The sequence below is a fragment of the Helicoverpa armigera genome, chromosome 28, assembly GCF_030705265.1.
Source record: "Helicoverpa armigera isolate CAAS_96S chromosome 28, ASM3070526v1, whole genome shotgun sequence".
Taxonomy (NCBI): domain Eukaryota; kingdom Metazoa; phylum Arthropoda; class Insecta; order Lepidoptera; family Noctuidae; genus Helicoverpa; species Helicoverpa armigera.
This window is the reverse complement of record NC_087147.1, coordinates 1,987,978-2,004,385: the sequence shown is the minus strand read 5'-3', so window position 1 is coordinate 2,004,385 and position 16,408 is coordinate 1,987,978. Positions and strand designations below refer to the sequence as shown.

Here is a 16,408-nt window from a genome sequence, read left to right as displayed (position 1 = left end):
TTCTATATACTTAATTTTTGTACTTTAACAGCAAAAGCACAGCAGATTAAACAAAACGCTGAGAACTGAACCGCAATAGACGTGACCATAGGGATAAAAGTAGTGATTCTAATTAGTCCGCATTTGTGTGTGGCATATTTTTGCCACACACAAATTACACAAGTATTATTACGTAAAAAAACATTAAATAGATGACAAAGTCGTGGTGACTTAGTAGAAGTCGTGGTGGTTTAGTGGGTAGAGAACCAATCTCTCAAGTACCTATGAGCTGAAGGGTGAGGATACCTCGGTGGACTTTAAACGCAGATTACGCGCTCCCCTTACCATGAGGCACCTACCCTCCGAGCAGGGCTACTAATCCTGCTCTAGCGACTCCACTCTGGACGGCCAAGCCAAACCAGAGGCGTGAGACCTACCCCCGTCATGGTTCTAGCTGGGCTCCTGGAGTTCCACATCAGGTGTAGGTGTGGTTCAATTTTTATAAGTCAACAGAGAGTGCTTATCAGATTGAACAACTTTTTCTAAAACGTCATACCTCTATATGCTATAGTCTAGCTGGGCCCCTGGAGTTCCACATCAGATGTTTTAGATCTTCAATTTGTGTAAGTCAATAGAAAGTGCTTATCAAATTGAACAACTTTTGCTAAAACGTCATACCTGTATATGGTATAGAGAAGCTGGGCTCTTGGGGTTCCACATCAGGTGTTCCAGATCTTAAAATTTATTATCTCAGCTTAAAATGCTCATCACATGAAACAATTTTTGCCATGGCACCATTTTTGTATCTCTTATAGTTTTGTTGGTCTGTTGGAGTTCTGCATCAGGTCTTCAAGTTTCGAAGATAAATTATAGCCTATATGTTGACCAGGCTTAATACTGATACAACAAAGAAAAAATCATTGAAATCCGTTCAGTAGTTCGGAAGATTAGCGTGTACAAATCTAAGAAGATGTATACAAACTTTCATCCCCTATTTTATCTCCTTAGGGATGGAATTTATCAAAATCCTTTCTTAAGAGTTGCCTACGCCATAGTAGCTTTATGCATGCAAAGTCTCAGTCCGATCGGTTTAAAATTGACAAAGTTTCATACAAACTTTCATCCCCTATTTTATCCCCTTGGGGGTAGAATTGATCAAAATCCTTTCTTAGCGGATGCCTACGTCATAACATCTACCTGCATGCCAAATTTCAGCCCGATCCGTCCAGTAGTTTCAGCTGTGCGTTGATAGATCACTATGTCAGTCAGTCAGTCAGTCAGTCACCTTTGAATTTTATATATTTAGATGCTACTCAATAACGTTTAAAATAACGATAACAATAACGCTTAGAATAACGACTTATAAAACAGTTATTTAATCTGTTATCTATGCTTTGTGCATCACAAACAGACCGACATTTCTTCAGTTAGTTACATATAAATATAAGCATGGCCGTAAAATCATTATGATAATGTTAGTAGTAAAACAACTTTAGTATACGCCACAGCAAGTTATGGACAAGATTTATCGCCGAATGGCTTCCTACCAGTGAAAGAATTTTATAAATCGGTTCTGTAATTTTAAGGCATTTAGGGTTAAAAAAAAACCATCAAAGAAGCCTAATTATAATATATTTAAAAATTAAAATAATATGTTTTAAAATGAATAAACGAAAATATTAATTTGGACAGTGGTAGTCAAAGACGCCGCGGCATGACATGAATATAAGGTAATCTAAAGCAAGCACTATTTGCCATCAAATTTTTAATTTCAACAATTATTTATATTAATATGTATTACACAATCCAACTAGTATAACTAGTCTAAGCCTAAATTATGATGAGGTATATATATAGGTTAATTAAAATTCCCATCAACATCCGTTTTGCTTCAGATTACTAATATTAAAAAAACATATATTTTACTAGAACTTTAACAAAACAATGTTCATTGAGAACTTTAAAGATAGTGAAAACTTAATTTATTTTTTCAAAAATGACCATCTTGTTACGTAACCTAAAGATATTTTTAACTCCATGATTTCAAACAGTTAAAGTTATCGATAAAATATTCAAAAGAATAGTTAAATAAATTACGTATTAAAAGCATTTTAGTTTAAACGACTTACATTTTCAACAGTTCGTTTAAAAAATTAATAGTTTATGCTTTTATTTATTTAAAATGCAATATCTTTCGTAGTTTATGATTTAAATTGGGGACGGTTGTAATTTTGGATTAAAAGTTTGAACTCATTATGGTTTTTTTATTTACATAATGTATGGAAATAGCTTCCTATGGTAATTCTGTGTAGGACAATAAACGTGGTGGCCTAGTGACTAAAGCATCAGCCTCTCAAGTACGAGTGTGCTGGTTCGATTCCAGGTCAAGCAAGAACCAATGTAACTTTTCTAAAATTTACATAGGTACTTTCTAAGTAAATCTTGGGCCCCAATGACTGAGTTTTAAAGGAAAACATCTTGACGAAACCTGGACGTTGCAAGTCTGAAATCAGCACCCCGCATTGAGCAACCGTGATGATTAACGCTCAATCCTTCTCCGTGTGAGAGAAGGCCGCAGCCCAGCAGTGGGACGATAAAAAGGCTCATGATGATGATGATGAAATTACCCATCTGCCACTTAATATAATACATAAGTTTTTAAAAACTTTCGCATTTATAATATTACTAAGCCTAGGTAGGCACTTAAATTGTTTCCTAAAGTAAAAGTTTCAGTGGGTTTCCAAAGTATTTTTCCGTGAAATTCTTTTGAAACAGTTTTCACTCGAGAAAACAAGTTTAATGCAATTAATACTGGCGAGTGCCGCTTGGCAGTTTCTTTCAAAAAGTGTTTTCTGTGAAAAATTGTTTGAAATTTTAGCGTTCTTTGATTTTTGGACGTGTTTCGTATGGGGGAAATTTTTATTTTTACTTTGAAAGGGTCCAATGAATCGTTTTAGAGGTTGATAAACTTTAAACTGTTCGTTTTAAGCTTTTGATAGGTTTTTCGGTAGCATCTAACCGTGCACCTAGCTATCGACATTTTGTAAGAACCTTCAAGTGGTCTATATGAAATAAAAACCTTTGAATATAGGTATTGCCTGGGTCTTTAATCGCGGCCCAAGGGAACTATTTCCCGGTAAAAAGGTAGCCCTTTTTGAATGAGCTTAGCTTGATTATATGCGTAACTATTAACATAAAAATTCTACAATCTATTAACAGGCCATAGAAAACCATCCTATAACAACAATTCAAACCGAACCAACCCATTTAAAGTCATGTACCACATACCACATTCAGACCCACCTTGGACCAATTAACAAACGTTCGTTAACCCCCAAATACCGACCTCTAAGAGAACCGGCAAACTACTAACTTTTAGTCGGCCGATTGTTTGTGCTCATAAATCAGTATAAGATGAATGGTAGTACGCACATTATAAAGATCAGGTGTTTAGCCGGTATCAGACCGACTAACATTCTCTTTAAAAAGATTTTTTTGTAACTATCGGATTAACTTACCAAGGGGTATTGGATAGCCCGAGTAAATGAGTTGAGGAGGTCAGCGGTTAGCTGCATTGGACTACACTGGAAGCCGACCTCAACGTAGTTGGAAAAAGGCTCGGGAGATGATGATGATTTCAAAGATTCAAATTCAAAATCTTTATTGCGAACTAAGTAGATATAGGATACTAGGACTAAGGATCTTTACGTTCTTAGATATCAGGTAACTGTCGGCCGACAGTTTAGTTGGCGGTCTGTGTGTTCTCAACCCAAATCTCTCGATCACGCATATTCAATCGATTGAAAAAAAAAAACAAAGCATCTATGGCAGCGGCAGGAAATGGTTGACACCATAGACACGGGATCCAAATTGACAGATCATAAGGATTAATGTACACTAGTTTGTGTCGCGGCGCTACTTGAGTTTTGTTATCAACCCTTTTCGTGAGAACTTAATGCTTAAATTTGTTTTTTGTGGTTTGAAATGGTTTAATTAAATTGTAGTTTGGTCGCCTGTCGAATGGACCAAAGAGTACTTTTAACCTATTTTTAAGTGTGACTTAGCTCAAAAAACAAGCGCTCAACATGAGAACCTTCGTCTTTTTGGGAAGTCGGTTAAAAGTACCAAGTAAAGACCGCTTCTAATTGCCTGGGATCTACATAAAAGTAGGGCTTGCTTATCTGTAAATAAGCATATAATAAATTCTCGAAACAAAACATAGATAATGTGTCACCATTATTAAAAATCACTTAATAGTTTTCCTTATAAAATATGCACAAACTAAAGATCAGGAGTACAAAAATACAAAATAACTAAAAACTAAAACCCACATTTAAAACTAAGACTACCATTACTTCCTACAAACCCCATGGCCCGAATTCCTATACCATAAACTGAACTTTCTGGTGCGCACATAAAAACTAAGTATATCTTAGACACCAATGGCTGATAAAAAGGTGAAGGAAAACATCTTGAGGAAACCTGGACTATATAGTCTGAAATCACCAACCCGCATTGAGCAAGCGTGGTGATTAATGCTCAATCCTTCTCCGTGTGAGAAGAGGCCTGTGCCCCAGCAGTGGGACGATAAATAGGCTGTAACTAACTAACTAACTAACATAAAAACGAATTGAAAATTCAACAAATACGATCAAAAGTTGGTACATTAAAACAAAACAAAAGCGTGTTTTGTTCGTTTGTTTATTTGTCGCATTGCCAAAACTTGGTTTGGTCATAATAAATAGAATATCACGCTTGTTTGCTTTTAAAAGGACTGGCAAAGTTGTGGATTAGTGGATTTTCATACGTCTTGGATGGTATATATGTAAGACTGTTTGCAATTTGTGCACATATCAAAAGATTATTTGTAGTTTATGCTATGTATAGTAAAAATAATAAAATCAGAATGACTCTTTACTATATTGAAATCGGGGTACGTAATAGTCCAAGGAATAACTAGTAATTTATCTTTTTGTAAATATTTGTGTATTAAACCAGAAAAAGGTTATTTAAAGTGTTTGCCTAAACAGTAAACGCTTGCCATATATAAAAAAGAAAACTGAATAAAACTCAAAATTAAGCCGAAAAAAAAAAACTTAATGATAAACTAGCTACGTTTTTATATTTTTAAATGTTTTTTTATTTTTTAATTAATATTTAAAAATGTAACTTATATGTTTAAAAATAAATAAATGAAAATAAAAAACCGGCCAAGTGCGAGTCGGACTCGTGCACGAAGGGTTCCGTAAATTACAGTTAAATCAACCTATCTCAAAAACTATAAGAGATACTTTGATCAAACCAAAAATCGTTGAAAGAGTTAATTAGCATGCATCACCTCTATTTTTTTTAGAATTTTATACCCCGTAGTTATAAAAATAGAGGGGGGGGGACATACTTTTTACGACTTTGAGAGCTGATATCTCAAAAACCGTTCACTTTAAGAAAAATGTTTTTTAGAAAACTTTATATCATTTTAAAAGACCTTTCTATTGATACCCCACACGGGTATGTACATCGAAAAAAAAAATTTCATCCCTCAGTTACATGTATGGGGGGCCCCACCCCCAATTCTTTTTTTTACTATTTAGTGTCATATTTTTGTAGCGGTTCATACAACACATATTCCCATCAAATTTCATCACTGTAGTACTTATAGTTTCCGAGTAAATCGGCTGTGACAGACGGACAGACGGACAGACGGACAGACGGACAGACGGACAGACGGACATGACGAAACTATAAGGGTTCCGTTTTTGCCATTTTGGCTACGGAACCCTAAAAACTAGCTACCAAACTTAGAACTAAAGGTATACTTAGATAAACTATATTTAATCCAAATATTAAAAGCTCAGATCATTCAAATAATCCTTCTATTAAAAGCCCAGATATTATTATCTTCTATTAGATAATATCAGTAACGCTACCCACAAGGGTTTTCTTGATACACATTAAAAGATCTCAGACTTAATCTCATGTTTATCTAGAATTCTAGATCTAGACGTCTTAAGTCTGATCCGTAATCAATAGCAGTCTTAGCCACAGACAGACTAGTTAGAATTAAGCTGGGTTTCATTTAATATTTAATGTTATTACTTTGTCCTACTTGAAATGTCTATTTTTGGCTGTTTTACTCGAAATTTCAGTGTCATTTTCTGAAATTTGCAGATGACGCCTATTCATGTAGCCTATTTTAGAATCACCAATAGTTTTATCAGGACTCGAAAAAATCTATTCATCGTTTTTTTTTGTCTTCTTGTTCCTTTATATTTATCTACGTTCATGATCAAGAACTGATTCTTGAACTCTTCAATATCTTTTATTTACTAAAGTATGTATTTTTACACCTATTAAGTACATAATCTGCCAAGCCTTTCACCAACAATGTTGGAGTCGGTTTCCAGTCTAACCGCCCGCGGCTGAGTACCAGTGTTTTACAAGGAGCGACTGCCTATCTGACTCTACCTATACCAACTAAGTATGTATATTAGTAAAACACATACATATTTGTAAAATTAAAACATCCGGGAAACAATCATTTGGGAAGTCAATTAATAAAGAGGAAATAGCTGGAAGTTAGTATGGATATTGTAGTTGGCAGAGCTCCGAGTACAATTAAACGTCCTTTGTAAACCAAGTTGTAACTCTTTCAAACAATACCTTAGCCTTGTTATTCTAGCTAATGCTTCCTTTTACTAATATGAGATTACATGTCTGTCTTGATACTTAGCTTACTGCCTATACCTTAAAGAGATAAAAGCGTAAGTATCATGGAGAACAAAATGACTAGCGGAGATCCCATTACGAAAAATCGCCTAGGAAAGTAGCGCGACAACATGCGGGTGTTCGGGGGACGAGGAACGTTACTGTTTCCGCCCTTATACTCCTTCTTTAGAACATGCCCATTTTTGTTATACCAAAGCATGGTTTACAAATGTGTCAAAGTAGCCAAACGCCTCATTATTTCACTTGTATGTAATAGGTTAGTTTCCTAAAAAATAATAATTAGTCCGTCTTGTAGATTGTCCAAAATTAAGCGATACGTATTTTTTCTTTTTTAAATTGGATCAGAACTTGTTAAGATATAGCGTGTTAAAGTTGAGTGTGACGTCACAAGTTGCTACAATTTTCAGGACACTGTGACGTAAAAGGCCCCCACTCCTAATTTTTGAAGTGTATTATCTTTGTCATTTTATGTTTCATTAAAAAAAGAAAAAATACGTATCCAATATTTTTTGATTATCTAAAAAGCGGACTAAATATTATTTCATTATTTCGACCCTGGACACTACCCTGTCCACCGTAAATTTGACCTATAAGAAGCCTGACCTACCTGCATTATGGCATCTCCACTCATCTTTCCTTACTCCGTGGTAAATATAAACAAGCTGTAACAACGGACTAAGGCCAGATAAACGTCTTTAAGCCGAGGCTATTAAAAGAAACAATGTCTAACAACAGATGGGACTAATTCCGTTGTTGTTTACGATACGGTATTTGAGTATAGCGTACTTTGTTACAAGTTTATTGTACTATACTTTGGGATAGATTGTAGTTAGGTAACAGAATTGAGAATCTATATTGCTTAATATTCTAAGCATATTGTTCGCGAACAGATATGCGTTTTTTCCCTAGCAATTGTTTTAAAATCCTGATTGGACTTGCATAATTGCATACTTCTTCCTATCAAGTGCAGGTTTAATAACCTAACAAGCCCTAGTCAGAGTTTTTTCGAGTCGTGGGAATTTTTACAACAACTGCTGTTATAGTTAGCCATGCCAGTTTTACGGCCCTCGCAATCCCACGGATTGCACGGACATCTTCCAGATTTCGGGCTAATTTGCGAGAGTTCCTGAAAGCATATTCGGCTGACCAACAATCCAACCCAGGACTTCTGACACAGAAGTTGCGCATTCGAGCATAAGTCCAAACTAAACTCAAGCTCAAAAACTTTCATTCAAATTAGGCTGATCACTTTTCAAACGACAAAAACAAAAGACAGCCCCCAAAACGCCCACCCTTCACCACTTCCTATGCGTTTTTGTTCTGATGAGTATTATACGAGCTGATATGAAATGGTAAATTTCTAAATCAAACCAGCTTTAACAATGACAGTGAAAACAGACCACGGTTCAAAACGGCCTAATAGCTTACCAGTTTAACGCAGCGGCACATTTGATACACGAATCAGGTTAATATAGAATTAACTGCATTAGTTCACGTGTCGTAAGCTGATCTTATGGACGGGTGAAGCCGTGGTATGGGCGTTGTATTACTTGCTTTATCGTCTCTTTACATATTTTATAGGGAATGTGGTTGCTTCTCAAATGGGCTGAAGAAATCTATGCAACGTAATGTAAGTAATTTTATATCGGAAGGTGACGGACTGCATGGCTTTTAACCATACTCAGGTTGTACCAGATCAGGTGCCTATTAGTTCAAACCAGCACTATTTGACGGATTAGGATGAAGTGATTAGCACACACTATCCACTAAAGCCGAAAATCGATCTCAGTGGCGTGCACTTGGAGAGGCCTATGTCCAGCAGTGGACTGCGATAGGCTGATGATGATGATGATGATGATTCACTGGATTTTAAGATCACATTTTTTTATGATCCTTATTCAACCAATACCACATAAATACCACTTATATACACACAAATCCAGCTACTATCAAACATATCACACAGTTACCCATCAGAATTATAGTGTCAGTGATAATTGGTATTCATCTTGTCACCCATTAGGTGTCCTCACTGTCCTCGTTACTTGAGAACCACAGACTAGGTAACACTACATCTATTACTGCTCAACCTGATGCTGAAGTGGGGATTGAGATCTTGCAAATCAATGGAGACAGATTCGGTTTGAGTTGCGGATTATGACGGATTTCTATAACCTATCTAGGTTTGATGTTTAGGGCGCACGGCACCTTAAACTTCTCAGCAGGAACCAATACTCAAAACTACAATAAAATAAATATTAAAAGGGGGGCTCCCATGCGACAAGTAAAACAAAAGTGTCTATGAAGTTTTCTTCAGGTTCTTCTCCAAGAGACCAAATCTTTGGAACCGTGTTACTAGCTTGACGTTTCGAAAAAACTGTCAGACCTATTTAAAAAAATATATGTTTAACTTTGAACAAACGTAGTTCTTTTGGACAGTTCTACAAATAAATAGTACAGAATCCTTCATGTACAAGTCGTTTTTTTAGGGTTCCGTAGCCAAAATGGCAAAAACGGAACCCTTATAGTTTCGTCATGTCCGTCTGTCCGTCTGTCCGTCTGTCCGTCTGTCACAGCCGATTTACTCGGAAACTATAAGTACTACAGTGATGAAACTGACACAAAAATATGACACTAAATAGTAAAAAAAAGAATTGGGGGTGGGGCCCCCCATACATGTAACTGAGGGATGAAATTTTTTTTTTCGATGTACATACCCGTGTGGGGTATCAATGGAAAGGTCTTTTAAAATGATATAAAGTTTTCTAAAAAACATTTTTCTTAAAGTGAACGGTTTTTGAGATATCAGCTCTCAAAGTCGTAAAAAGTATGTCCCCCCCCCTCTATTTTTATAACTACGGGGTATAAAATTCTAAAAAAAATAGAGGTGATGCATGCTAATTAACTCTTTCAACGATTTTTGGTTTGATCAAAGTATCTCTTATAGTTTTTGAGATAGGTTGATTTAACTGTAATTTACGGAACCCTTCGTGCACGAGTCCGACTCGCACTTGGCCGGTTTTTTCAAAAGAAGTACTACAGCTTAACCTCCCAATACCATTGATTTACGCCGTCACCGATCCTCTCGAACATAACAGGCACTCAAATCACATAAGCACCAGTCAGGTGTTCCATAATACCCACTCCAATTGATTTGAGTCACGTCTGAGTGGGGTCAGACCATGGAGAACAAAATGACTAGCGGAGGTGCCATAACGGACCACGGACGGTCCCGGCTGTCATTGAGCATCCTTGGCATTCGTTACGGGTTTTCAGAAGCCAGTAAGTCTGACACCAGTCTAACCAAGGGGTATTGCGCGGGTAACTGGGTTGAGGAGGTCAGATAGGCAGTCGCTCCTTATAAAGTGCTGGTACTCAGCTGAATCCGGTTAGACTGGAAGCCGACCCCAACATAGTTGGGCAAAGGCTCGAGAGATGATGAGTTGCCACAACGAAAAATCTCCTAAGAAAGTAGCGCGCCAAAAGGCGGGTGTGCGAAAGATAAGGAACCTTACTGTTTCCGCCCTTATACGCATTATTTGGACCCAACAATTTTTTGTAATACCAAAAATCATTGACAGATGTCGCACAGAACCTGAACTCCTCGTTAGTTCACTCTCACATATTTGACCTAGAAGAAGAAGCCTGACCTACCAGCATTATGGCATCTCCGCTCTTTCCTTACTTCGTGGGTTATCTATACGTCATACGTCAAATTGTAATGCCCCTTGATTAGTCATTGTTTTCGTTTTTGTTTTTAATGACGAAGCGATATGGCTTTGATATTTCGAGTGGTTTAAATGGGTTTGTAACACCTGCGGTATTTGATTAATTGAAGGATCATTTTGAAACTCAAGAGTGTCTTTTTTCAAGGTGGATAAAAAGTAGCATGTATGTTGTTCTGATAAATAAATATTAATATTCTAGAGCTTAATTGAGTAGGTAAGAGTTTGAAGGAAGTCTGTTTGCTGTAGTTTTTAAAATAGTTCAATTTTATGATGAGGTGAGCTATTTACTATTTGGGCAATGGAATTGTTCGACTGGACATAAATTGGTTTTATTCAATAGGAGTAATACAGTACCTTTGTCTACAACATTTAATAATTACCCACCTCCTAATCTATAGGTATACCTAGATATGTACCTAAATAATAATGCCACTTTTCATTGAAATTTTATAACTCTAGAACAGTCACACCTTTCCAAACCAAATATTTAGGCTTTCATCGGACTATTTAGTAGAAGGTCTACGTGAAGTTTGCACATAATCAGTCGAGCCGTTCTTCTTTTATTTACGTAGCGTAGTAAACACTACGGGCCACTACTAAAATAATACAATAATGTATGTATTTACTCACGTATAAATAGGCGACTCATGCCCCTGCTTGTACCATATGACGAGCCCCATGCGATCCTCGGCCAGCGCCGGTGTGACGTCACAGGGCAACTCCACACCGCCTCCCGTAGGGGCATGGAGGGACTCGATTGATGCTGCAACAAAGATATAAGGAACATTTAACAATTTATCAAAAGCCATTTATTCAAGGTAGGCCGAAATCAGCACCTTTTGAAGGTCAATTTATCAAAATAAAATCCCCTAAAACGCCTACTCTTCACTACTTTCTATGTATTTTAGCAGGTAGGAAGAAATGGTGGCATAAATACCCAGTTTACTAAACTATAGGAAGAGAAAAAATAATAATTCGTGGTGGCTTAGTCAGTGATCAAAGCACCTGCTTCTTAAGTACGACTGTTGGGGTTCAATTACAGGTCAATAAAGTGATATGCAATTTCGGAGTGTTTTTTAGAATATCCAATAACAATGGTAAAGGAAGACAAGGGCTTATAAAGTCGAAATGACGTAGAAGCTCGAAGTTGTAACGATAGAACATTTCGATTTTCTATACGGCCAAAGTTTATCAACAACATAAACGTCAGTTTTCTTAAAAAACCTACTAAGAATTTTCACGTTCAATTTTGAAAGCAAAACAATATATGGATGAATACCTATTATAGGTAAGGATATTCATGTTATAAGTAATTACATAATTATCAGTTGCTTCAAAGTATATTTCATCCATTTACCGATCCGTTTGCATAATTAAAGCCCAAAATATAAATACAGGGTGATATCGGATCCGCCGATAAAAATATACAGCATGATTACAGTAGCACTTGACAGCCCAATTACGAAACAAAATGGCGGATGCCCCGAGTGCTCGAAGGCAGTATTATTACAATAAACCTCTTGTGTCAATAATAACTTATTTTCAGTAACTACCGAATTACATAGGGAAGATTATTACACGCTTTTTATCATGTTCTAAAAAAAAAATGGTCAAGTGCGATTTGTACATTCACGGAACTCTCCGTAACCAAATCAATCCGCAGTTTAGGCACTTCACATTTTTATAGACGGTTCTGATTTCACAAACTAAAGGATAGTGTTTTGTTTTAATTTGTTGTTTTAGCAGCAGTTATGAACACGCAAATATTTTTTTACTTTATTTTCTTTTATCTTCTTTAAATAACCTCTACTACAACATTAGGAATGGTTCCTATATAGTGGATTTATACAAACATTCATTCCTACACGTTACAATCAAATCTTTATTTATTTATTTTAATCCAGAAAATAATTATCTTTAATTAGTTACCTACCCTAGCTTTAATTAGCGCTTTGCAACAATTAGATCATTATCACTTCGCGTATCAAAACAAAAAAGTATCGATAAAAACTCGACTCGATACAATCATTCATCGCCCCCAAGCTGTTGGCAATAATCACGGTGAAAAAATAACAGTTCCTCTCACTGTTATTTTATCACGATAAAATAACGATTCGCGAAGAAATATCGTGCTTAAATGATATACCAGGGAACTAGGCATTATTTTAATATGTGCTTTCGGGGCATAATTCTGAATGTACGAAAGGAGAAATGGTATTATATTGCCGCATGGAGTAAGGAATGAGCAGAAATGCTATAGCGCAGGTAGATCAGGCGTCTTTTTCTAGGTCAAAACTTACCACAACGATAAGTTGTGTGAAATAACGAGGCGTTCGGGCTAGTGTAAGGCTTTGGTAGAGATACCAGATAAACCAGTTACGGCAGTAGGCATTATCAGTTAACTAGAATTAACGAGGCGATCGGGTTCCTTGTCAAATCAAGACGAATCTGTAAAAGATTAAGTAGTCTATTGATAGGATTTTATTTTGGAAATAATTGGCAAGTTTCAAAGAAGGCGTATAAACACAGATTACTTAATAGTTACTTCGTATAAGGGCAAGAGGCAGTAACGTTCCTCGTCCCCCGAACACCCGCATGTTGTCGTGCTACTTTCTTAGGAGATTTTGCGTTATGACATCTCCGCTAGTCATTTTGTTCTCCATGGTTTTTATTACCATGCGATTTGAACGTCATTTGTTATTTTATGGAATTATTCGCATTTTTAAGTAGATAATGGTTAAGGATAAGGATGATACATTTTTCGGTAATAATAACATGCACTGCTGTAATTGATATGCCCTTTGTTTATCTACATTAGAAAATGTCGTAAATGTCGGTCCTGCGCCTGATCTCTCTCCGGTCGTGTCGGATTGCCGTCCCATCGAGCTATGAGAGTGAAGGAATAGGGAGTGCACCTGTGTCTGCGCAAATACTTGTGCACTACAATATGTCCTGCGCAGTTGGCTGATCTCCTTACACGAGAACAGCCGCCTTTGCCGATAATCGGCTAGGAGGATATCATCATCATTATTATCATCATATTAGATAAGGTATTAAGAGTTTTCGGTACGCCATGATTAAATTATTATTAAATTTCAGTATTAATTGGAAACAATATGCAAATTCCGGTAGTAGTCACAAATTAATAACTACAAATACAGCTAATCAAATATTAATTAAAGTGAATTTCTACTGAATAAGGGTGTAGACACACTTGCGTCCTTTGAATATTATGGTAGTTTTAGTACACAAAAGTGGAGTGATAGAGTTTTTTTTTATAAATTAAATTGATTATTTTCGTCATGTCACAGTTAGTATCCATCCTCCGAGCCTTTTTCCCGACTATGTTGGGGTCGGCTTCCAGTCTAACCGGATTCAGCTTAGTACCAGTGCTTTAATATTACATAATTAATGTCACAGTTAATGATTAAATGAAATGAATAACTTAATAACAATAATTAACAAACGAAATCACAGAATAATCTACTATCAAATATTGGAAGAAAACTAATAAAAAATCATACTTATACATCAATTAAAACACTCCCAAACCAAAAAGTCAAACCGTCCCAAGTCGCATAACCGCAAGTGTGCGCCCACCGTTAAACCCGTGAGCACTGGGCGTAACACTCATCTCAGCGGAATCTAACCGGGATGAACATCAATTTGCATGGTAATCATCTCGCTTCATCTTAGCGCAGCCTCCCGTGTCCAATTGATGCAAGCTCATCTTACTAGTCATTGTTCATATTAGTCAGATTACAGGTAAATGTGTGGTTTTGTAATGGATGGGTCGGTTAAATCAAGGGTCGGTTCAATCGAACTAATTAGTTTTATGTAGCCGCTTAAGCGAAACAAAAAAAATACTGTAGAAACTGCTTTATATTCATTACTAGCTGACCCGGCGAACTTCGTACCGCCGATACTTTTTTTAATTTTTTCCTTATTTGCTCACCGTTTAGACCTTCCCTGGACCTCTACAAACATTTTAAAACCAAAATAAGCCAAATCGGTCCTGCCATTCCGGAGTTTTAGTGAGACTAACGAACAGCAATTCATTTTTATGTATAAGAAGAAGAAGAAGAAGATATACATATGTAGGTACTTAAAAATTATATTGTAACTGACATGAGAAAACCAAATTTTCAAGTATGAATAAGTGGGTTCGATCGCAGGTCAGACAAGTACCAATGTAACTTTTCTAAGTTTATATGTACTTTCTAAGTATATATTGGACACCAATGACTGTGTTTCGGATGGCACGATAAACTGTAGGTCCCGGCTGTCGTTGAACATCCTTGACAGTCGATACGGGTAGTGAGAAGCCAGTAAGTGTGACAACCAGTCTTACCAAGGGGTATTGGGTTGCCTGGGTAGCTGGGTTGAGGAGGTCAGATAGGTAGTCGCTTCTTGTAAAACACTGGTTCTCAGCTGTATCCTAGAGCGAGGACAAGGTAGTCCAGTATAGACCCCTAAATTTATTCTTTGAAAGACTGAACCGATTTGGCACACTCTTTAAAGAAACGACAAGAAAGAGCCTGCCTTTTTATAGACCACAAAAAAATGTTGCCACTACAAAAAAAAAGTATTTATTCACTACGACTGTACATGGCAACTTTTATTAAAACCTCTGGCTAGTTGCCAGAAGTATGGCAATGTGGCAGATTGCATGTGACGTCATTTCCTGTATAAACTACCCTCCTGAAATTAAATCGGATTGGTTTAACCATACCTTTTTAAACTGGTTAAATTGATATATTTAATTAGGTTTAATTAAGAGTGAATTGTTGTACGATTTTAATACAAGCTGTTTTCAAGCGGTTTCACCGATGGAACTTCTGCTCGTACCTGAATAAAATATAGCCTTTAATACGGGGAACGATGTAGCTTTCTAACAGTGAAAGAATTGTTGAAATCGGTTCAGTAGCTCCGGAGCTTTCAGCGTACCTACAAACAAACAAAAATATGTTTGCTGTTTCTGATAATAGTATAGACTAGTGCTGTTAACAACTAGTGGTCAAAAATAGTATAATCAATCAATACTCCTGAAAAATCAAAAACCCAAAATATAATAGAAAGCCACATGAAAGCTTTTTGTTATATTTTAGTTCGTTTTTCATTTCAGATTTAACATTAAAAATATTTTTATGAAATTCCCAGAAGCTTAAAAGCAAAATAAAACTATACATATACATATAGACCTACCTGAATAAAAATAAAAATAAACTGGTTACTAAAAGCTGGTTCAATTTCTACCCATTTCTACCATAATGGCTTTATCAAACCCCAGGGGTACGCAATCTGAAGTTACCATGGCAACCGTTACGGGCAATTTATTATATTCTTGCAAGCAAATATGCACGAAATTTCTTCATAAATATAAAACTTCTCATCCTCCGAGCCTTTTCCCAATCCTGTTGGGGTCGGCTTCCAGTCTAACCGGATTCAGCTGAGTACCAGTGCTTTACAAGAAGCGACTGCCTATCTGACCTCCTCAACCCAGTTACCCGGGCAACCCGATACCCCTTGGTTAGACTGGTGTCAGACTTACTGGCTTCTGACTACCCGTAACGACTGCCAAGGATGTTCAATGACAGCCGGGATCCACAGTTTAACGTGCCATCCGAAACACAGCCAATGGTGTCTAAGATATACTTAGAAAGTACATACAAACTTAGGAAAGTTGCATTGATACTTGCCTGACCTGGGATCGAACCCGCGCCCTCATATTGAGAGGTCGGTCCTTTACCCACTAGGCCACCACGTCTTTTTTTCTAAATATAAAACTTCTATGGTAAATATAATATTGAAGAAGAATATTGGTAAATATAGTAACTTTAATGTATGTAATGTATTTATATTATAATTGTTTAAGCGTAATATGTGAACTAATACTGTTACAGCCTTTTTATCGTCCCGCTGCTGGGCTGCAGCCTCCTCTCACACGGAGAAGGATTGAGCATTAATCACCACGC

At 36.6% G+C, this 16,408-nt stretch overlaps 1 protein-coding gene across 1 annotated transcript in view; it reads right to left on the bottom strand.

The window, feature by feature from the left end:
• The window catches only part of LOC110381138 (nephrin), a 418,561-nt gene that overhangs the window by 48,426 nt on the left and 353,727 nt on the right, over positions 1–16,408 (bottom strand). Inside the window, exon 3 of the mRNA XM_064042420.1 lies at positions 11,064–11,196. Within this exon, the coding sequence (XP_063898490.1) occupies positions 11,064–11,196 (133 nt within the window). The remainder of the gene's footprint in view (positions 1–11,063; positions 11,197–16,408) is intronic.